The 19,355-nt window shown below is 43.9% G+C and overlaps 1 protein-coding gene across 1 annotated transcript in view; it reads right to left on the bottom strand.

The window, feature by feature from the left end:
* Nucleotides 1-19,010, bottom strand: part of LPCAT3 (lysophosphatidylcholine acyltransferase 3) — a 42,370-nt gene extending 23,360 nt beyond the window's left edge. The window contains exon 1 of the mRNA XM_010385885.2: nt 18,354-19,010. Within this exon, the coding sequence (XP_010384187.2) occupies nt 18,354-18,504 (151 nt within the window). The 5' untranslated portion in view covers nt 18,505-19,010. The remainder of the gene's footprint in view (nt 1-18,353) is intronic.
* Between the last annotated feature and the right edge of the window lie 345 nt (nt 19,011-19,355).

Genomic DNA, 19,355 nt, shown 5'->3' with positions numbered 1-19,355 from the left:
AGGAGGCGGAGCTTGCAGTGAGCTGAGATCCGGCCACTGCACTTCAGCCTGGGCGACAGAGTGGGACTCCATTTCAAAAAAAAAAAAAAAAAAAAAAAGCGAAAATATTTGCAAAAGCAGCATACATGTACTTCCTTCTGGCCACTTAAAATACTTATGCATGTCTAAATATTTTATATAAGCATACCTACACCTAACTTCTTAAAAATTGAGTGTTGTTTTAATGGATTTTAGGATATAAAATCTCAGTTTCAGAAATTTGAGCCACCTGGGGTGAGAAATTTTAGCCTTTGCCCGCTTAAAACTGACTTAACTAAATTAAATCTATAGAAAGTAAAAAATAAGGGTCTGTAAATGTACCCAGTACTCCCAGGAAGAAGCATATTTGCCATGAAGCTAAAACAGCTTCAGTTTCACTCCCCTTCCAAGGCTCTGGGTGGGGTGGGGGCGGGAGCTAGCAACGTGCTCACATGGTCATATATTTTTGTAAAACTTATAGAAGATATTTTTGTATTCTTTTTCTTAAAGAAGGTATCCAAGATTGTATAAGCTTCAGATCCCAGAAATCCTAGATTTTAAAAAAATAACCAACCACCACCCCAACAAAATGAGGCCTATGCCTGAAAACTCTGCTTCTACTGCCAGACTTCTGCGGGCAGGGGGCTTCATCCAAGGTCTTCCTAATAATAGGCAGAGTCCCCAGATTAGTTCCGGTGGGGCTTTTGGGAAGGGTTGTTTGGTGCAGTGTTGGTGTTGGTAGGATCCTGGCTGTGAGGCTGAGCAGGCCCAAGGAGGGCTGGGGCTGACAGGTAGGCAGAGTCGGCTGGGATGTGAGGTGCAAGGGCTGGTACTTCGGAAACAAACTTTGAAGAGGAGAAGAGGCAGCAAGACTGCGAGTCTGGACTTTGTGATACATTGTCACCCCAGTTTAGTGTGCCTGGCTAGGGAGTGTGCGTGGCTAAGGAGAATCACGCAGCATAGAACCCCTCTTCCTTTTTCACTAACATTTTTCTGTATAGTGGTTGAAACCCAGTCTTCAAGAGACTGCACGACACTGTAAAAGAAGGGGAGGAGAAAAAGAGCCCGTATGAGGCAAGAACAGAATGCAGCCAGAATCAGGGCAGGTAGGGAAAGGAAGGGAGTGAGATGTGGGAGTCGGGGGGAGTTGAGGTAACCTGCATTTTATATGCTAGAGCTATGTATTTTAGATGCAGGGGCAACTGTTTTGGTCCAGGAGTGGAAAGGATTGTAGAAGCAATCTAGCACAGCTGTTTCTCACTTGGGAAAACTGAAGCCCCTCAGAGGCACAGACGGAGGAGTGGGGAGCGGCCAGGCCAGGCCAGGCCAGGCCAGGACTCAGCCCCCAGCTCCTCTTCTCAAGCTGTCTGATTCCTTCTGATCTTTCTCTCCTGCCCTCTCTGTTGTTTCCTCCTGTTCTTACCCTTATATACACTTGAAGTTTTATTGCCATTTTTTATGCTTATGGGATTGTATACTTTCTGGTTCTCTCTCAAATAAGTCCAACCAGTATGTGGTAACCCGTCTCCTCCCGCTTCATTTGTGGCACTGGTTTGCAGTGGACAAAAGGTCCTCGACTCCTCTTCTAACCTAATCTGGACTGGGTTGTCCAAAGGTTGCCCTGCCACACTGCCAAGTGACTAATTTTCTCTCTAACCCCTCCAAATACTTATCATGATAATTTCTCTTGTCTTTAGAGTTGCCAAATCGAATCTCTGTGAATACAAACGTGGTGAGACTTTTTCTCAGGAGTTTCAGCAAATGAAACAATAAACTCTTTTTTACCCTGCTAAGATTCTAAAGATAACCATGAGAATACTCCTAATTGTCCTTATAAATTTGAATAAGTGTGGTTGTTGGGTTCTCTCACCCTTTCTACAGCCCTTCAAAAGAAAATACAAGTTTGGGCCGGGCGCGGTGGCTCAAGCCTGTAATCCCAGCACTTTGGGAGGCCGAGACGGGTGGATCATGAGGTCAGGAGATCGAGACCATCCTGGCTAACACGGTGAAACCCCGTCTCTACTAAAAAAATACAAAAAACTAGCCGGGCGAGGTGGCGGGCGCCTGTAGTCCCAGCTACTCAGGAGGCTGAGGCAGGAGAATGGCGTGAACCTGGGAGGCGGAGCTTGCAGTGAGCTGAGATCCGGCCACTGCACTCCAGCCTGGGCGACAGAGCCAGACTCCGTCTCAAAGAAAAAAAAAAAAGAAAATACAAGTTTGAATTCTATAAAAATATTTTTCTGGCCGGGCACAGTGGCTCATGCCTGTAATCTCAGCACTTTGGGAGGCTGAGGCTGGTGGATCACAAGGTCAGGAATTCGAGACCAGCCTGGCCAACATGGTGAAACCCCGTCTCTACTAAAAATACAAGTTAGCCAGGCGTGGTGGCAGGTGCCTGTAATCCCAGCTGCTCAGGAGGCTGAGGCAGGAGAATCACTTGAAACCGGAAAGCAGAGGTTGCAATGAGCCGAGATCGTGCCATTGCACTCCAGCCTGGACGAAAGAGTGAAACTTTGTCTCAAAAACAAAAAAAAAAACAAAAAAAAAACCAAAAAAAAACACAAACTTTCTAATATTTGTGGAATGCACTGTCTTATATACCAACATATATTTGTAGCATTTTTTTCCTTCAGAGTATGAAGAAATAAGTAAAAATGGGCAAAGCATAAATGACACATAATGGATTTTGTTAAGTCCTACGTGTCACTTTAAGAACTTGAAACTGGCTCAAATAAAAACCATTTTATTTGGTTATTAAAATTAGACTTAAAAACTTAAAACAAGATTTTAAGTTATCTTAAAATATCTTATCCTACAGAAGATTTTAGAGGCAATGTAGTACAAAAAGCTCTTCCTTCTCTCTGAAGAATTTATTGAGTGCTTTGGGAGTAGGGTGGGGTTTTTTTTTTTTTTTAACATGTTTGATTCAATTAAGCAAAAATATTGTTTCATGTCTCACTGAACTGAATACATTCTACTATCCATTGGTTCTTGATGTTCACTTATTTATTTTATTTTATTTTAGTAGAGACTGGGTCTCACTATGTTGTCCAGGTTGGGTTTTCAATTTTTATGTCACTACAGTGTGCTAAATACAACTGAGTTTCACAAGCCATTTTTCCCACTTCTGTACATTGCACTGGTCTCAACCTGTATCATGCATAAGAATTACCTAGGATGCTTATTAAAAATGCAGATTCCCAATTCCTGAAGGGAGGTCATGCCTTGGCATATGACTTAGAGAATCAGTGCTGTACAGAAAGTATGAGACTGGTTCATATCAAAGAATATTGTCAAACTCTATATTTGTTAACATACAGAGAACCCATTTTATGGCTAAAAATCATCATTTTACTACTACTAAGCTTCATTATTAGTAGATGGAGTTTTTTTTAAAGGGTCATTTTTCACAAAGAAAAATTTGTTTTGTCTTTTAACACTTCAGGACTGTTACTTCATAGGTTATTCGGGGCAGAGAACAATAGCGGGCTACTCTCAAACCCGCTCTGGAGTTTCAGACTAGCAGCTGACATTTTCGGGGACCTTTCTTTAAGTTTGACATTGTAAACACTTTGTATGTATTAACTCACTTAATCCTCAAAACAACCTTGATGAGTAGGTATCCTTATCTTACAGAAGAGGAAGCTGAAGCACAGACAGGGTTAGTGACTTACCTAAGGTCACAATGCTGGAAGGTGGCCGAGCTGGAATTTGAACCCAGACAGCATGTGGGTTCAGAGTGTTTTTGTTTTTGACTACTCTGCTATATGACCTCTCTAGTTTTCAGTACTCATATTAGCACCTCAGCCTACCCTAGATGGCTACGAATCCCATACATACGTGTATACACACATACCCAGGGTCCTTCATGAAATCTGAAACTTTGGGTGTTCAATTTGACTTTATAGAACCTTCTACCTCTCCTGGCTGATAGAATCTCTTACTCATTTCACAAATTAAACTTCCTATAACACTACCTTAAACATGTCACCCCTGCTCAAAATACTCTGGTGGCTTCCTGTCTACAAGATGAAAGCCAACTTCTTTAGCTTGCCATTCAAGGTCCTTCACAATCTGTCTTTCCAGTCTTACCGTTTCTTCTATCCCTACTTGCACCCAAAGCATTTTTTTTCTTTGATCATGCAGAGTCCTTCTTTCTTCTTTTTTTAAGCGTACAATTCAGTGGATTTTAGTATATTCAGTGTTATGCAACCATTTCCACTATCTAACGCCAGAATATTTTCATCTCTGCTATCTAATGCCAGAACATTAGAAACCCTGTACCGCATAGTGGTCATTCCCAATTCACCCTTCCTCTTATCCCCTAGCAACCACCAATCTATTTTCTGTCTTTATGAATTAGCTTATTCTGGGTATTTCATATAAATGGAATCAGACAATATGTGGCCATTTGTGTCTGGCTTGTTTCATGTAGTGAGTTTTCAAGGTTCATCTGTGTCGCAGCATGTTGTCAGGATTTCATTGTTTTCTTATGGCTGAATTAACATTCCACTGTATGCATATAACATTTTGTTTATTCATTCAATTTGTCCCAACTGGTGGACAACTTGGTTGTTTCCACTTTTGGCTGTTATAATAAAGCTATGAACATTTGCGTACAAGTTTTTGTGTGAATGTATGCTTTCAGTTCCCTTGGGTATAACCCTAGGAGTGGAATTGCTGGGTCATATGGTAGCTGTGAACTTTTTGAGGAACTGCCAAATGATTTTCCACAAGTGGTTGCACCATTTTACATTCCCACCAGCAATGCATGAGGGTTCCAATTTTTCCGTATCTTCACCAACACCTGTTGGTGTGTGTTTTTTTGATTTTTGCCATCCTAGTAGGTGTGAAGTGATATTTCACTGTGGTTTTGATTTGCATTTCCCTAATGACTAAAGATATTGAACAGCTTTTCACAAGCTTATTAGCCATGTATATGTCTTTTTTAGAGAACTGTCTATTCATATCCATTTTGTAAATTGGGTTATATTTTTATTGTTGAGTTCTAAGAGTTCTTTAAACATATGAATACTAGACTCATGATTTACAAATATTTTCTCCTATTCTGTGGGATAGCTTTTTACCTTTTCGATAGTATCCGTTGATGCACAAAAGCTTTTAATTTTGATGAAGTCCAATTTATCACTGATCATACCAGCTGGAAATCTACTTTTTTCTATATCAGCATCTCAATATTACTTGATGATTTGGGGAGAATTTTTGAAATATAAAAATAATACACATAAAATTTTGATATAAAACAAGAGGGCCAAGACTTGAAGAAATCTGGAGCTTCTGGTGAGACGATGACCTGGGTCCCAATGATTACTATTAGGATCTTAATGTACTTAGTGGAAAGGTTGAGAGGCACTGGCCTATGGCAGGCACTCCTACAGTGAACCTAAACTGACGTTGGTCAGTATACTTGGGAAGGTGACCATATGTGTTTGTTTGTTTTCTCCCAGGCTATAGTACAGTGGCGTGATTGTGGCTCCTTGCACCTTCTGTCTTCCAGGTTCAAGCAACTCTCCTGCCTCAGCCTCCTGAGTAGCTGGGATTACAGGTGTGTGCTACCACGACCAGTTAGTTTTTGTATTTTTAGTAGAGATGGGGTTTCACCATGTTGCCCAGGGTGGTCTCCAACTCCTGACCTCAAATGATCCGCCCACCTTGGCCTCCCAAAGTGTTGGGATTACAGGCGTGAGCCATGGCGCCTGGCCGATGGTACACATTTTAAAAATAAATGTATGCTATCTAGGAGTTCCCATGTTTTGCTATTATTTCCTATTCTTTCAGAACACCAATGGTCAATGAAGAATTAAAAGTGAAGTCAGATTATCCTTTAGCTAAAGAATGGGGATTTCTAGTAGTATGGTTCAGGATTTTGGTCAGGGCCCCATATGTTTGTACTCCAACTTTAATCAATCTTTTCCACTTCTGTCTGAGGGATATGCTGAGGAACTTTATGGCCTCTTTATGGCCTTCAGTTGGCCTCTGCTGGCTTATAAACAGTAGTTGATATTTAGGGACAGTAATCCAGAGTAGTGTCCAAGTCCATCTTAATTTAGAATTGCTACCACAGCAGAAATTGGAAACCTTGAGAATTATAAGCCATTTACCACATCTACATGGATGCCACTTCTCCTTAAAGCATATACAGATATATAGAGATCAGAACTTTAACCTTCTGGGATCTAATATCTTCCTAAGATTTGCAAACAGTATGTACACATGGATCTGCTATTACAGCAAATTCTTTTTTTTTTTGAGACGGAGTTTTTGCTCTTGTTTCCCAGGTTGGAGTGTAATGGTGCGATCTCGGCTCACTGCAACCTCCACCTCCCGGGTTCAAGTGATTCTCCTGCCTTAGCCTCCCAAGTTGCTGGGATTACAGGCGCCCGCCACCACGCCTGGCTAATTTTTTGGATTTTTTTTTTTTTTTTAGTGGAGACGGGGTTTTGCCATGTTGGCCAGGCTGGTCTGAAACTCCTGACCTCAGGTGATCCACCCACTTTGGCCTTCCAAAGTGCTGGGATTACAGGTATAAGCCACCACGCCTGGCCAGCAAATTCTTAATTGCCTGAAAAATTACCATCTCACTATATATTATTTTAGGTAGCAGATATGACCATGTACAGTTTTCTTATAAAAATGCCATAGCAACATGAATACTCAGTACTGAAAAGCATCTTTAATTGACAAAAGCTTTTTTGTTTTTTTTTTTTTTGAGACGGAGTCTCTGTCCCCCAGGCTGGAATGCAATGGTGCAATCTTGGCTCACTGCAACCTTCGCCTCCCAGGTTCAAGCAATTCTCCTGCCTCAGCCTCCTGAGTAGCTGAGATTATAGGCGTGTGCCCACCATGCCCGGCTAATTTTTGTATTTTTAGTAGAGACGGGGTTTCACCATGTTGGTCAGGCCAGTCTCGAATTTCTGACCTCAGGTGATCTGCCCACCTCAGCCTCCCAAAGTGCTGGAATTACAGGCATGAGCCACCGTGCCCGGCCATGACAAAAGCTTTTTATTTTTAATTTAATCTCAGCCTATGGTTAAAGCAAAGCATTTAAATAGCCTACTTGATAACTTCATGTGAGCCAAGAACAAAACTTGGGTCTGATAATCTTCTACCTAGTCTCTGACAAATTGTCCCTACAATTATAATGCAGTGACATTTCTATGAGAAGCCTCTATTACTAACAATTATTATACACTTGGTGTATAATAATACAGAATACCTCATTCAAGATGTCCAGAGCTTCACATATCTCACTATCTTCAAAGCTTCTGCTTGAAAAGGGAGGAACTTACAGAACCAGTCCATTTGAGGCCAAAAGGAAATTCTTTCCCAGAAACTAATTACTTATCCTTTTTTTAGTGTGTTACTCTCCACACCCCCTTCCTGTTTTGAAAGCAGGGAGAAATAATGATATATACAATATCTTTTCAACTATACAAATTATAGACAGGCTTTAAAGGTCTCTAGGAAGCTATTACTGTTTCACCATAAGAACTCCAAGTGGGCCCTAAATCTCCTGGTCCTTAACTTCAGCAACTGCTAGGAAAATGTCAATACACACACACTCCTACCTTAAAAACTCTGCTTGAGAAGAAGGATAGTTTGCTTTGATATTAGACCAGCTTTCCCTGGCAGCTGCAACTAGGGCACCTAATTTTTGTTAAATCTACAAGTCACAATTTATCACTTATATTAAGAAATGTAAGGAGATCAATCAGGAGACTGCTATATTGCTCAAGGTGGCTGATGTAACACAAAAAAGATGGAGCTAGCCGGGCGTGGTGGTTCAAGCCTGTAATCCCAGCACTTTGGGAGGCTGAGGCCGGCGGATCATGAGGTCAGGAGATCGAGACCATCCTGGCTAACACGGTGAAACCTCGTCTCTACCAAAAATACAAAAAACTAGCCGGGCGAGGTGGCGGGCGCCTGTAGTCCCAGCTACTCCGGAGGCTGAGGCAGGAGAATGGCGGGAACCCGGGAGGCGGAGCTTGCAGTGAGCTGAGATCCGGCCACTGCACTCCAGCCCAGGCGACAGAGCGAGACTCTGTCTCAAAAAAAAAAAAAAAAAAAGATGGAGCTGTTAGTCTAATAACCTTATTAAAAACTCCTCCGCTGGGTGTGGTGGCTCATACCTGTAATCCCAGCACTTTCGGAGGCCGATCACCTGATGTCAGGAGTTCGAGACTAGCCTGGCCAATGTGGTGAAACCCCATCTCTACTAAAAATACAAAAATTAGCCAGGTGTGGTGGTGCATGCCTCAGCTACTCTGGAGGCTGAGGCAGGAGAATTGCTTGAACCCTGGAGGCAGAGTTGCACCTCCATACCGCAATGGAGTGAGATTGCACCACTGTACTCCAGCCTGGGCTACAAAGTGAGACTCCGTCTCAAAAACAAACAAACAAACAAAAAAAAAACCCAACCTCCTCTGTATCTAACCTTCTCATCAAAAGTGTGAAACAGATGGTGTATGTAATGATCATGATAATGAACATAATAACAATGTGAACATAATAACAACAACATCTTGTTATTCTTCAAATAACATCCAGAGCAGGAACTCTGGAGTCAGGCAGAACTGAGTGTGACTTTAAGCAAGTTACTCAATCTTTGTAGGCCCAACTTTCCTATCTGTCGGGCCTACAAATGGGAAAAACTAAATCATAAGGAATCTAAGAGTTTTGTTTATTCCAAAGAGTACAGGATACAATGACCTTTCTTTTTTTTTCTGTCGCCCACGCTGGAGTGCAATGGCGTAATCTCGGCTCACGACAACCTCTGCCTCCTGGGTTCCAGTGATTCTCCTGTCTCAGCTTCCCAAGTAGCTGGGATTACAGACATGTGCCACCATGCCCAGCTAATTTTTGTATTTTTAGTAGAAATGGGTTTCACCACGTTGGCCAGGCTAGTCTCGAACTCCTGACCTCAGGTGATCTGCCTGCCTCAGCCTCCCAAAGTGCTGAGATTACAGGCGTGAGCCACTGTGCCCGGCCAATGACACTTCAAAAAGGTACTATCAGGACATCAAGTACAACAAGATAGGCACCGGAAGAAATATACTAAATTAGTAATCCTCAAACTCTAGAGTAATAAGTATAACCTGGCTTGCTGAAACAGATTACTGGGCCCTGTCCTCTGAGTTTCTCAATTAGTAGTTTTGGAGTAGACCAAAGAATTTGCATTTCTAACAGGCTCCCATGAGATACAGATGCTGTTGGTCACAAGACCATACTTTGTGTCTCCTTGGAAAGGGAGAAAATAAATATTTATTGGCAGGGAGGGGAAGAACAATTATTTAAGGCATGGTTAAGTGTTTACATAGTTTATCTTATTTAGTCCTCACAACATCCCAGTGAGCAACAGTTCTCAAACTTTTCCAGATCAAAGGAGAATGAACACATCACAAAAGAGTATACCTAAGCAGTCTTCCAGAAATAGAAAATTTCTCTGATGACTGTATTACTTTAAAAATTCATATACATTTTGTATTGTTTCAAAATACTGCTGCTAGTTAGGAATGAAATATAAATCTAAGAATTATTTATCAGATAAATTGCTTAACTCTTAATTGCAGTTCTTTAGTAAAATCGGCCTGTGGCAATACGAAGAAATGGGTAGCTGAAGTTTAGTAATGAGCTTATGGTGACACAGCTAGTACGTATTTCTTTGATCTAGCATTTGAACCCAGGCCAGAAGGTCTCTAAAGACAATGCACATATTACTACCTTACTTTGTCATTGACCCCCACCTACCTAAAAGGCCTATCATGTTTTTCTCTACTGCTCTTTTATGATCTTCTATTGTTCTAGCTACAGAGGACTACTTGCTCTTCCTCAGATTTTTCTCAAAAATTTTTTTTCTTTTTCCTTAGATTCAGGGACAGACAGGATCTTACTCTTCCTGACCTCCAGATTACTCTTTGCAGCTCGAAAGCTCTTCCTCTTTCATCTCTACCTGACTAGAATCTTACCATCCCCTTTAAGGCCCAGCTAAAATGCCACTTTCAGGAGACCAAATACTATTATTGACTGACTGACTGACTGAGACAAGGCCTTAGTCCTGTTGCCCAGGCTGGTGCAGTGGTGCAATCATGGCTCACTGCAGCCTTGACTTCTGGGGCTCTGGTGTATCCTCTCACCTCAGTCTCTTGAGTAGCTGGGACTACAGACACATGCTACCATGCCCAGCTAATGTAAATATTTTTAAAAGGCGACTGAACTGGATGCCTCATATGAGCTCCCATGGCTGCCCAGACATGCTTTCATGTCAGTGATTATGTAATTTTTTTTGTAAATTAGCTTATGCAAATAATCTTGTGGACCCTAACTTACACGTGCTTCTGCAAATAAACATGTTTAACAATAAAGTTTTATTGGAATTCAAAACATAATGCTTTATGAAATCTAAGACATTGGCGTATAGATACAAAATGGTTGGAAAAATATGTATATTTATTTTTAGAGATGAGGTCTTCTTCTGTCATCTAGGTTGGGATGCAGTGACATCATCATAGCTCACTGCAGTCTCAAATTCCTGGGCTCAAATGATCCTCCCACCTTGGTCTCCTGAGTAGCTGGGACTACAGGTGCATGCCATCATGCCTGGATAATTTTAACAATTTTATTTATTTATTTATTCATTATTTATTTTTGAAGCAGAATCTTGCTCTGTTGCCCATGCCGGAGTGTAGAGGTATGATCTTGGCTCAATGCAGCCTCAACGTCCTGAGTTGAGGGGAGGACTCCAGGCTCCAGTGATCCTTCCACCTCAGCCTCCCAAGCAGCAGGGACTACAGGCACATGCCACCAAGCCCAGTCAATTTTGTTCACTTTTTGTAGGGATGAGGTATCACTATGTTGCCCAGGCTGGTCTTGAACTCCTGGACTCAAGTGATCCTCTTGCTTTGGCCTCCCAAAGTGCTGAGGTTACAGGCATGAGCCACCATGCCTGACCTGGAAAATTGTATGTAAAAGCAATTCTTGGCCAGGGGCAGCGGTTTATGCCTGTAATCTCAGCACTTTGGGAGGCTGATGCGGGTGGACTGATTGAGCTCGAGTTAGAGACCATCCTGGGCGACATGGTGAAACCCTGTTTCTACAAAAAATACACACACACACAAAATTTAGCCGGTCATGGTGGCTCACGCCTGTAGTTCCAGCTACTCAGGAGGCTGAGGCTAGAGAATTGCTTGATCTGGGAAGCAGAGGTTGCAATGAGCTGAGACTGCACCACTGCACTCCAGCCTGAGCGACAGAGTGAGACCCTGTCTCAAAAAAAAAAAAAAAAAAAAAATCCCAAACAGGCAGGTTTAGATTATGATGAAATTTGTGGCTATGAACTAGAATAGAGTCTGAAAATATAGAAGTAACATACCTAGACTTTTAAAACTGGAAGGGTCCTTGAAAGTTATTTAGGACAATCTCCCTATTTTATAGTAGTAGAATTTTTGGACCCTGCTTTGTGTTATGGTCAGAAGTCTCTTTGTTTCATTAATGCTGCTTAATTTTCATCTAGCTTACCTTTGGTCTCTTTATATTGTGATTCCAGTGATACCTGAAGAAAGCTTTTTGCACTGAATAATGGATTTTTTTTCTGAAGGGCCAGACCTGACTTTGGTCCAAAGGGAACTAAACTGCAGGACTTCCTTTGATTTTAAAGGTCGCTAACTTCAGTGATGCTAATTCTGAACCTCTGAGGAATGAATTCTTACCCCCAGCTGCAATTTTTGATCAGTCTAACAGCCAAGCCACCATCATGGCCAAGACTAGGGAACACTCACACTAAGCAGGGTGGCCATCTGCTCCATTTGGCCAGCTCTAGCTTTGGACGCTGAGAGGTGGCTCATATGCTCACTGCATCTTGGTTTAACCACTGAGAGTGAAAAGAGAAAAGGACACCAAGGGCATTTATCTTTTCTACCCCCTCATGCTCCTCCCAGTCTCAGTGGTAAAGAGCAGGAACTTGAGTCAGGCAGAACTGAGGATGACTTTAAGCAAGTTACTCAATCTTTGTACGGCTGACTTTCCTGTCTGTACCAGGAGATCTTAACAGTACTATAATTACTTCACGGGTAACTGGTAGGTTTGGGTGGGGAACTGCCTGTTGACCATTTAGGACAATGTCTGGTACACAGAAAATCCTTAATAAATGCCAGCTATTACTATTATCAAGGGGTAGCAATATTAACATACCCAATGAACGTGAATAAGATCCTCTTCTCTGTATAAGCTTTTCCGTGGCATTTCATTCCCTCCCTGAGTCAGTTATGATACCAATACTGTCTCCTAAAACTCTGTCTTTAGCTCATCCAGCTACTCAGGCAGGAGGATGGAGTCTTTTTAAAATTACAACTTTATCCTCCAACTAATAAGTTGCCAAGTCATTCATTCATACATTCACCTATTCGACAAGCATTTATCGAGCCTTTTCTACAAGCCAAGTACTGTGTTAAACTCTGGGTACACTGTGGTAAACAAAACTGCCATGGTTTCTGCCCTCATCTACAAATACATAATTACAAAGTGTAATATACACTTGGAAGGAAATTCCAGTCAGTATGAGAAAGTGTAACAGGCGACATAATATTAACATAAGAGTCAGGAAAGAACTCTCAGAGGAAGACGAAAAGGAGTTTGTCAGGTGACTGAAGGGCACTCCAGGCAGCAGGTGAGCGTGTGCAAAGGTTCTGAGGTAGGGAAGGCTTCATGCCTTTCCTGAGGAACTGAACAAAGGTCATGTGGCTAAAAGGTTATCAGCTTGCCTGGGACGAGGCAGGGGCTTACCAGCCAGGTATGGAAGCCCCTGAAGGGTTCTGAGCAGGAGAGGCACAGGATCGGATCTCTCTGGCTGCTTTTGGAGAGTGGACTGAGGGGGCAAGAACAGAATTAGAGACCAGTCAGGAGGCTACTCGGGTGGTGCTGGTGACAGATGGCTGGTGGCTGCGGTGATGGAGAATAGATGAATCTGAGACACAATCTAAAGGTTGTATTGATAGGACTGGGTGACTGGGATGCAGGGAGTGAGTAAAGAAAGGCAACAAAGCTGATTCTTGGGTTTCAGGCATGAGCAGCTGTGTGGATGACAATGTCTACAGAATCTACCTTTCAAAAGGTTCTGGTATTCCTACAATATGTCACAGGAGATCCTTACTTTCTCCTCTCAGCGCAGTCAGCCTGCTTCCAAGCCATTATAACTTCCTCTCTAGATCACTTCCTTCTCCTTAGTTTGCCTACTACTTGTCTATGCTGACTTCAAATCACCCCAGACTGTATTATCTTTTTAAATACAGCTCCAGTCATATTATTCCCCATTCAAAAATCTCCAGTGTTCCCTATCACTTATGTGAGTACAAACTCTTTACTTTGGCTTTAAAGGCTCTTTAACCTACAGTTCCAGCTTGATTTTCCATCACTTCTCTGAAGTCCTGTTTTAATCAAACTAGACTACTTGTTCCTTGGCTGTGTTGCCACAGTCACACCTCAGTGCCTCTGCTCATGCTATTCCTTAAGTCTTACCATCTCATTATGCTGAAACTTTACTCATCTTTAAATGAAATGTTCCATCTTTAAATCTCATAAAGCTCTGTACCTCTCTTATGGCACTTAAAATTTACTGGGGTCATTAGTGTACTTATGCCCATTTCTTGTACCCTAACAGGCCATAATACCTTTGAGTGCAGGGCTCCATGACTCATACTACACCCACAGCTCTTGCCCTTGCAAGGTTAAGAATACTGCTTTACCGTAGTAGGTGCATGTTATTAAATGTATTTTAATAATTCATGGTATTAGTTACATTAAGGAGTGATGAGATCCAAGTTGTTGAAGGGGAGATGTTTTCTGGTAGTATTTGCCAGCACCAGGGCTCATGGCAAAATTCCTCTTCAGGATCCTTCCATCAAACTCCTTGCGATCATACACACAACACAAACATAAACACACTCCGTTTATAGTCTTCTGACTGCTCAAAATACTTCAGTGCAGCAGTCCACATAAACTGACTTTTTCTTTGAAGTATTGAATATTAAAAATTGGATCTTCGGCTGGGCGCGGTGGCTCACGCCTGTAATTCTAGCACTTTGGGAGGCAGGTGGATCACGAGGTCAGGAGATCGAGACCATCCTAGCCAACATGGTGAAACCCCGCCTCTACTAAAAATACAAAAATTGGCCGGGCGCGGTGGCTCAAGCCTGTAATCCCAGCACTTTGGGAGGCCGAGACGGGCGGATCACGAGGTCAGGAGATCGAGTCCATCCTGGCTAACACGGTGAAACCCCGTCTCTACTAAAAAATACAAAAACTAGCCGGGCGATGTGATGGGCGCCTGTAGTCCCAGCTACTCGAGAGGCTGAGGCAGGAGAATGGCGTGAACCCAGGAGGCGGAGCTTGCAGTAAGCTGAGATCCGGCCACTGCACTCCAGCCTGGGCGGCAGAGCGAGACTCCGTCTCAAAAAATAAATAAATAAATAAATAAATAAATAAATAAATAAAAATAAAAATAAATAAAAAAAGAATACAAAAATTAGCCGGGTGTGGTGGCGTGCGCGTGTAGTCCCAGCTACTTGTGAGGCTGAGGCAGGAGAATCACTTGAACCTGGGAGGTGGAGACTGCAGTGAGCCGAGATCACGCCACAGCACTCCAGTGTGGGTGACAGAGCGAGACTCCGTCTCAAAAAAAAAAAATTTGCAGCCTTTAACTCAATATTTTTCAAACTGTTGTAACTCATTAATAAGCCATGAAATCAACTTAGTGAGTTATTATTGAGGGAAAGTATTCTTTCCTGAAACTTGTTTCAAATACGTATATATATATATACATGTCTGTGTGTTCTGGGTCACAATGCAAAACATATTTCTTACAATGGGTCTTAGTCAAAAGGTTTGAAAGCTAGTGCTTTAATGCTCTGCATTTCACCCTAAGATCAGCACACAGAACTGAAGTAGCAAAAGAAAGATGTCAGGAAAATAGTAATTAGACTATCTGATTAAAACGTATATTTTAAAATGTGAATGATATACCTAACTCTTCCCTTGGGGTATTTGCATTTAGGGAGGTGTTTTTAACCTGAATTCATCTAATCGGTGGAAAGTGAATGGGAAATCATTTTGAACTACAGGCTTTCTTGGTACCTCCAGCAAGGATTTCCTCCAGTATCCCAGTTCCCTGGGAGAGCTGGGTTCAAGAACCAGGAACTCCTCTGCTGAAAATCTACTGGTTTCTAGGTTACAATACACAGAAGTGGTAATAACCTTTTGTAAGGGAAACATATTTACAACCACAACGCACTCCTACCACGCACACAGCAAGCTTAATCAATTTATATTTACATGTATGTAACCTATGCCTACTAGGAATACAATCCTACCTGTCCACATGAATGAGCTATACCTGATAGGAGGCAAGCTGAAGCCCCAAGTTGATCTAAAAATGAGAAATACTATGAGTTACTGAAGGCAACAGTGTAGTGAGATAGGAAGGGAGGGTGTGGGAAATGGTAGAATGAGCAAGGGGGCTCTGGAGTGTGGTAGATGCATTACACCAAGTGCTTATTACTTTGATGATTGGTGGTAATGAGAGAAGATGAGAGAAGGAGTGGGATATGGAGAAAACAATTTCCTAGTCAGCTGTATGCCCCATGACAGTACACAGCAAGAGCTCAGCAGGAGTGCACAGGCAGGTTATGTCAACACACAAAAGTTGAATTCCAAGTCCTAATTCTAGCACTAACTCCATTTAACAGATTGCCCCTTATAACTGGTTGCTACTTGTGTTACACATTCTCAATTTATTGTTGAGAACCAACAGTTTCCAAACTAATTACTAATAGTAAGACTATTTTTTTTTGAGACAGGGTCTTGCTCTATCCTTCAGGCTGGAGTGCAGTGGTGCCACGGCTCACTGTAGCCTCAAACTCCCAGGCCCAAGTGATCCTCCCACCTCAGCCTCGGGAATAGCTGGGACCACAGGCATGGCACGAGCCACCATGCCTACCTGATTTTTTTTTTTTTTTTTTTTTTTTGAGACGTAGTCTGGCTCTGTTGCCCAGGCTGGATGCAGTGGCACGATCTCAGCTCACTGCAAGCTCCTCCTCCCGCGTTCACGCCATTCTCCTGCCTCAGCCTCCCGAGCAGCTGGGACTACAGGTGCCTGCCACCACGCCCGGCTAATTTTTTGTATTTTTAGTAGAGACGGGGTTTCACCGTGTTAGCCAGGAGGGTCTCAATCTCCTGACCTCCTGATCCGTCCGCCTCAGCCTCCCAAAGTGCTGGGATTACAGGTGTGAGCCACTGCGCCCAGCCGCCTACCTCATTTTTTTATTTTTTATTTTTTTTGAGACAGAGTCTCGCTGTGTCACGCAGGCTGGGGTGCAGTGGTGCTAACTTGGCTCACTGCAACCTCCACCTCCTGGCTTCAAGTGATTCTCCTGCCTCAGCCTCCCAAGTAACTGGGATTACAGGTGCTCACCACCATGCCCAGCTAATTTTTGTATTTTTAGTAGAGACGGGGTTTCACCATGTTGGCCAGGCTGGTCTCGAACTCTTGACCTCAAGCGATCTGCCTGCCTTGGCCTCCCAAAATGCCGGGATTATAGGCATGAGCCCCTGCACCTGGCCTAATTTTTTAAAATTTTTTTTGCAGAGACAAATAAAATGTTGCCCAGGCTGGCCTCAAGTGACCCTCCCACCTCGGCCTCCCAAAGTGTTGGGATTATAAGCATAAGCCACTGCGTCCTGTCAAATTTAAACACTAGTCGCCAATTACAATGTCAACAAATAACTGGGTCAGAAACAAGGATGAAAGAGTAGGAAGTTCAAAGCTGGTGTAGTGCAAATAACCCTAGACTGGGGTGCTGATAAATTTGGGTGATGTCTGGGTGACACTGAGCAAATTGCACAACCCCAGTTCCATTCCATCTTTAAAATCTTACAATTCTACAGAGGAAGAAAAAGGTGATCTTTATTTGAAAGAAAGGAAGATCTTGGTTTGATATGTAATAGGCAAATAACAATGCTATTAGGCTAGGTTGTTTAAATATGAATTAATGCCTATCCCATTATCTAGATTGGGTTAACACCCTCTGGTGATATTATATGTCAGTGCTTCTACTGGATAAATGCCAAACACTTCTCTGGCATTTAAGGCTTTTCCTGCCCAACTTTATCTCAAACTTCTCATGGTTCAGACCTCTAACCCTCTGCTCTGGCCCCAGTCCTGTTTCCTTATCACCACTTATAGCTTTTGCTTAATCCTTCCCACCCACCCTCTCCTAAAGTTCCATAACCTTCATAAAACGTTCCAACTGCTTAAATTTTATGTATATATATGTACAGGTACTTCCCAATCTTGGCCTTTCTACAGGACTTTATAGCAATCCTATGTGGTAAGCACTGTTGTCCTCATTTCATAGATAAGGAAATTAGGCCCCAGAGGGTTTTGTGGCCTGCCTAGGGTCCTTCAGTTTGTGAGCAGCAACAAGGCTGGGTGTGATTTGTTTGCCTTCAAAGCCCATACTTTTTCCATTGTACTATGCTGCCTCCATGTATTAAACCATGGAGTGAGGATGCGGTAAAAAAGCCTATAAACCAGTTGTAATACAGCTTGTTGTGGCATAAATTCAGATACACCACATCCTTTGAACCACACGTGTAATAAACGCTTGGAATAGTATGGATCGATTTTAAGGAGGTTGTTAGTCCTGTTTCCCAAGTCCAGCATTAAAATGATATTCCAAGGTAAATGACAGGTAGGTGGCTTGGAAAATAAAAAAAAGCAACATGGCATAAGAACAAAATAGTAGGAAAAGGACAGAAAAGAGACGAAAGTATAATATAAACTGGCAATAAACAAAACAGACATCAAGAATATGAAATATGGAATATGGGGCTGAAAAGGACGAAAGGGCTAAAATTCCTAAGTTAGGGGCCCTATGCCTACAGATAAGATGCGCGCGTGTGCGGGGTGGTTATTAATGACAGAGCAGGACACATGGCCAGACAGTGGAACTCAACAGAGCGACAAATAAAGACAGGTCGTGGGAGCACGGGTAGAGCCTGGCAAGAGGGTGGGGGCCCGACTGAGGGGCCAGAGGGCATTGCAGGGATTGAAGAGAAAGGTGAAGAGGTTCAGAGGGCACAGCTCCCCAGACTCGAGACAGGACTTCTGTCTTCCCTCAGTAGCTGTTGGTGTGCTTCAGGATTCACACCCGCACCCGGCACTGCCCTCCCGGGTGGCTCCGGGAAGAGAGAGCGGTCCTGTCCCCATTCCTCCCCTACTCCCCGGGGACTCCGCGAGGGGCGGAGGGAGGCAGGAGGGTCCTTACCCAGGAAGATGGAGATGATCAGCCGCAGCGCCTGTTCTGACGCGCCCAGGGACGTCGCCAACTTGTTAAGGCTCAGCTCCTGGAAACCCGACTGCAGAACCCCCGCCAGCGCCACCACAGTCTCCTCGTCCCCCTCGGCTGAGGACGCCATCTTAACTCCGGGCGCCCCACAGGGACCCCCCAGCTCCGCGCGCCCCGAATGCAGGCAAAACGCTATCGCTTCACCCCTAATTCCGGCTCGGGGCCCGCCCACGGCGTGCGCATTGGCTAGAGGCCCGCCCCGCCGCGCCAGCTCACCCCGTTATTGGCCGACCCGCTCAGAGGGCGGGGCCTAGAGCGGCAAGGTAGGAAGAGGGCGGGTCTGAAGGTTTGTAAGGCAAAGGTGACTCCTGCCGAGAATGCACACGGAGGAGGCCTAGGGCTGGGCGGGGCTTGGCGTCGGGACCCAGAGCTGCCATTGGAAAGGTCTGAGCCCGTGGCCCGGCGACCGTTCAACTCCGTTCGAAGTGCTCCCGGGAGGAGTCCTCCCGGGCGAGCAACCGGCCGGCCCGTTCGCTGCCTTCCCATTGGCTGAGGCGGGAGCAGGCGAGAGTCTGGGCGCCGGGGGACAGCCCGCGCGCGAGGTTACTCCCGGTCGCCGGCGCTGAGGTTACTGGGGCATGTAACGGGGAGGCGGGAACGCCCGCGCCGCCTCGCGCGCGCCCCCTAACGGCCCCTCCCGGCCGTTCTTAAATTCTTAGGCTGTTAAACTCGTCGCCGTCACTCCCCGAGGTTCAGTGGAAAGCCCAGTGCCCCAGGAGCAGTCATTGCTCCTTTTATTTCATGTATCCCTTTTCCATGCAATTTCGTGTAGTAAAACGTGATCTTCCCCCGAGAGGCGATGAAATTAAGATATGCATATTTAACACTTATTATTTTAATTAAAAATTCAATTAGTGGCCGGGCGCGGTGGCCCAAGCCTGTAATCCCAGCACTTTGGGAGGCCGAGACGGGCGGATCACA

This window comes from Rhinopithecus roxellana, chromosome 10, assembly GCF_007565055.1.
Source record: "Rhinopithecus roxellana isolate Shanxi Qingling chromosome 10, ASM756505v1, whole genome shotgun sequence".
In the NCBI taxonomy this organism is placed as follows: domain Eukaryota; kingdom Metazoa; phylum Chordata; class Mammalia; order Primates; family Cercopithecidae; genus Rhinopithecus; species Rhinopithecus roxellana.
The sequence above is the reverse complement of the archived record's forward strand: the minus strand, read 5'-3'. Positions and strand labels throughout refer to the sequence as shown.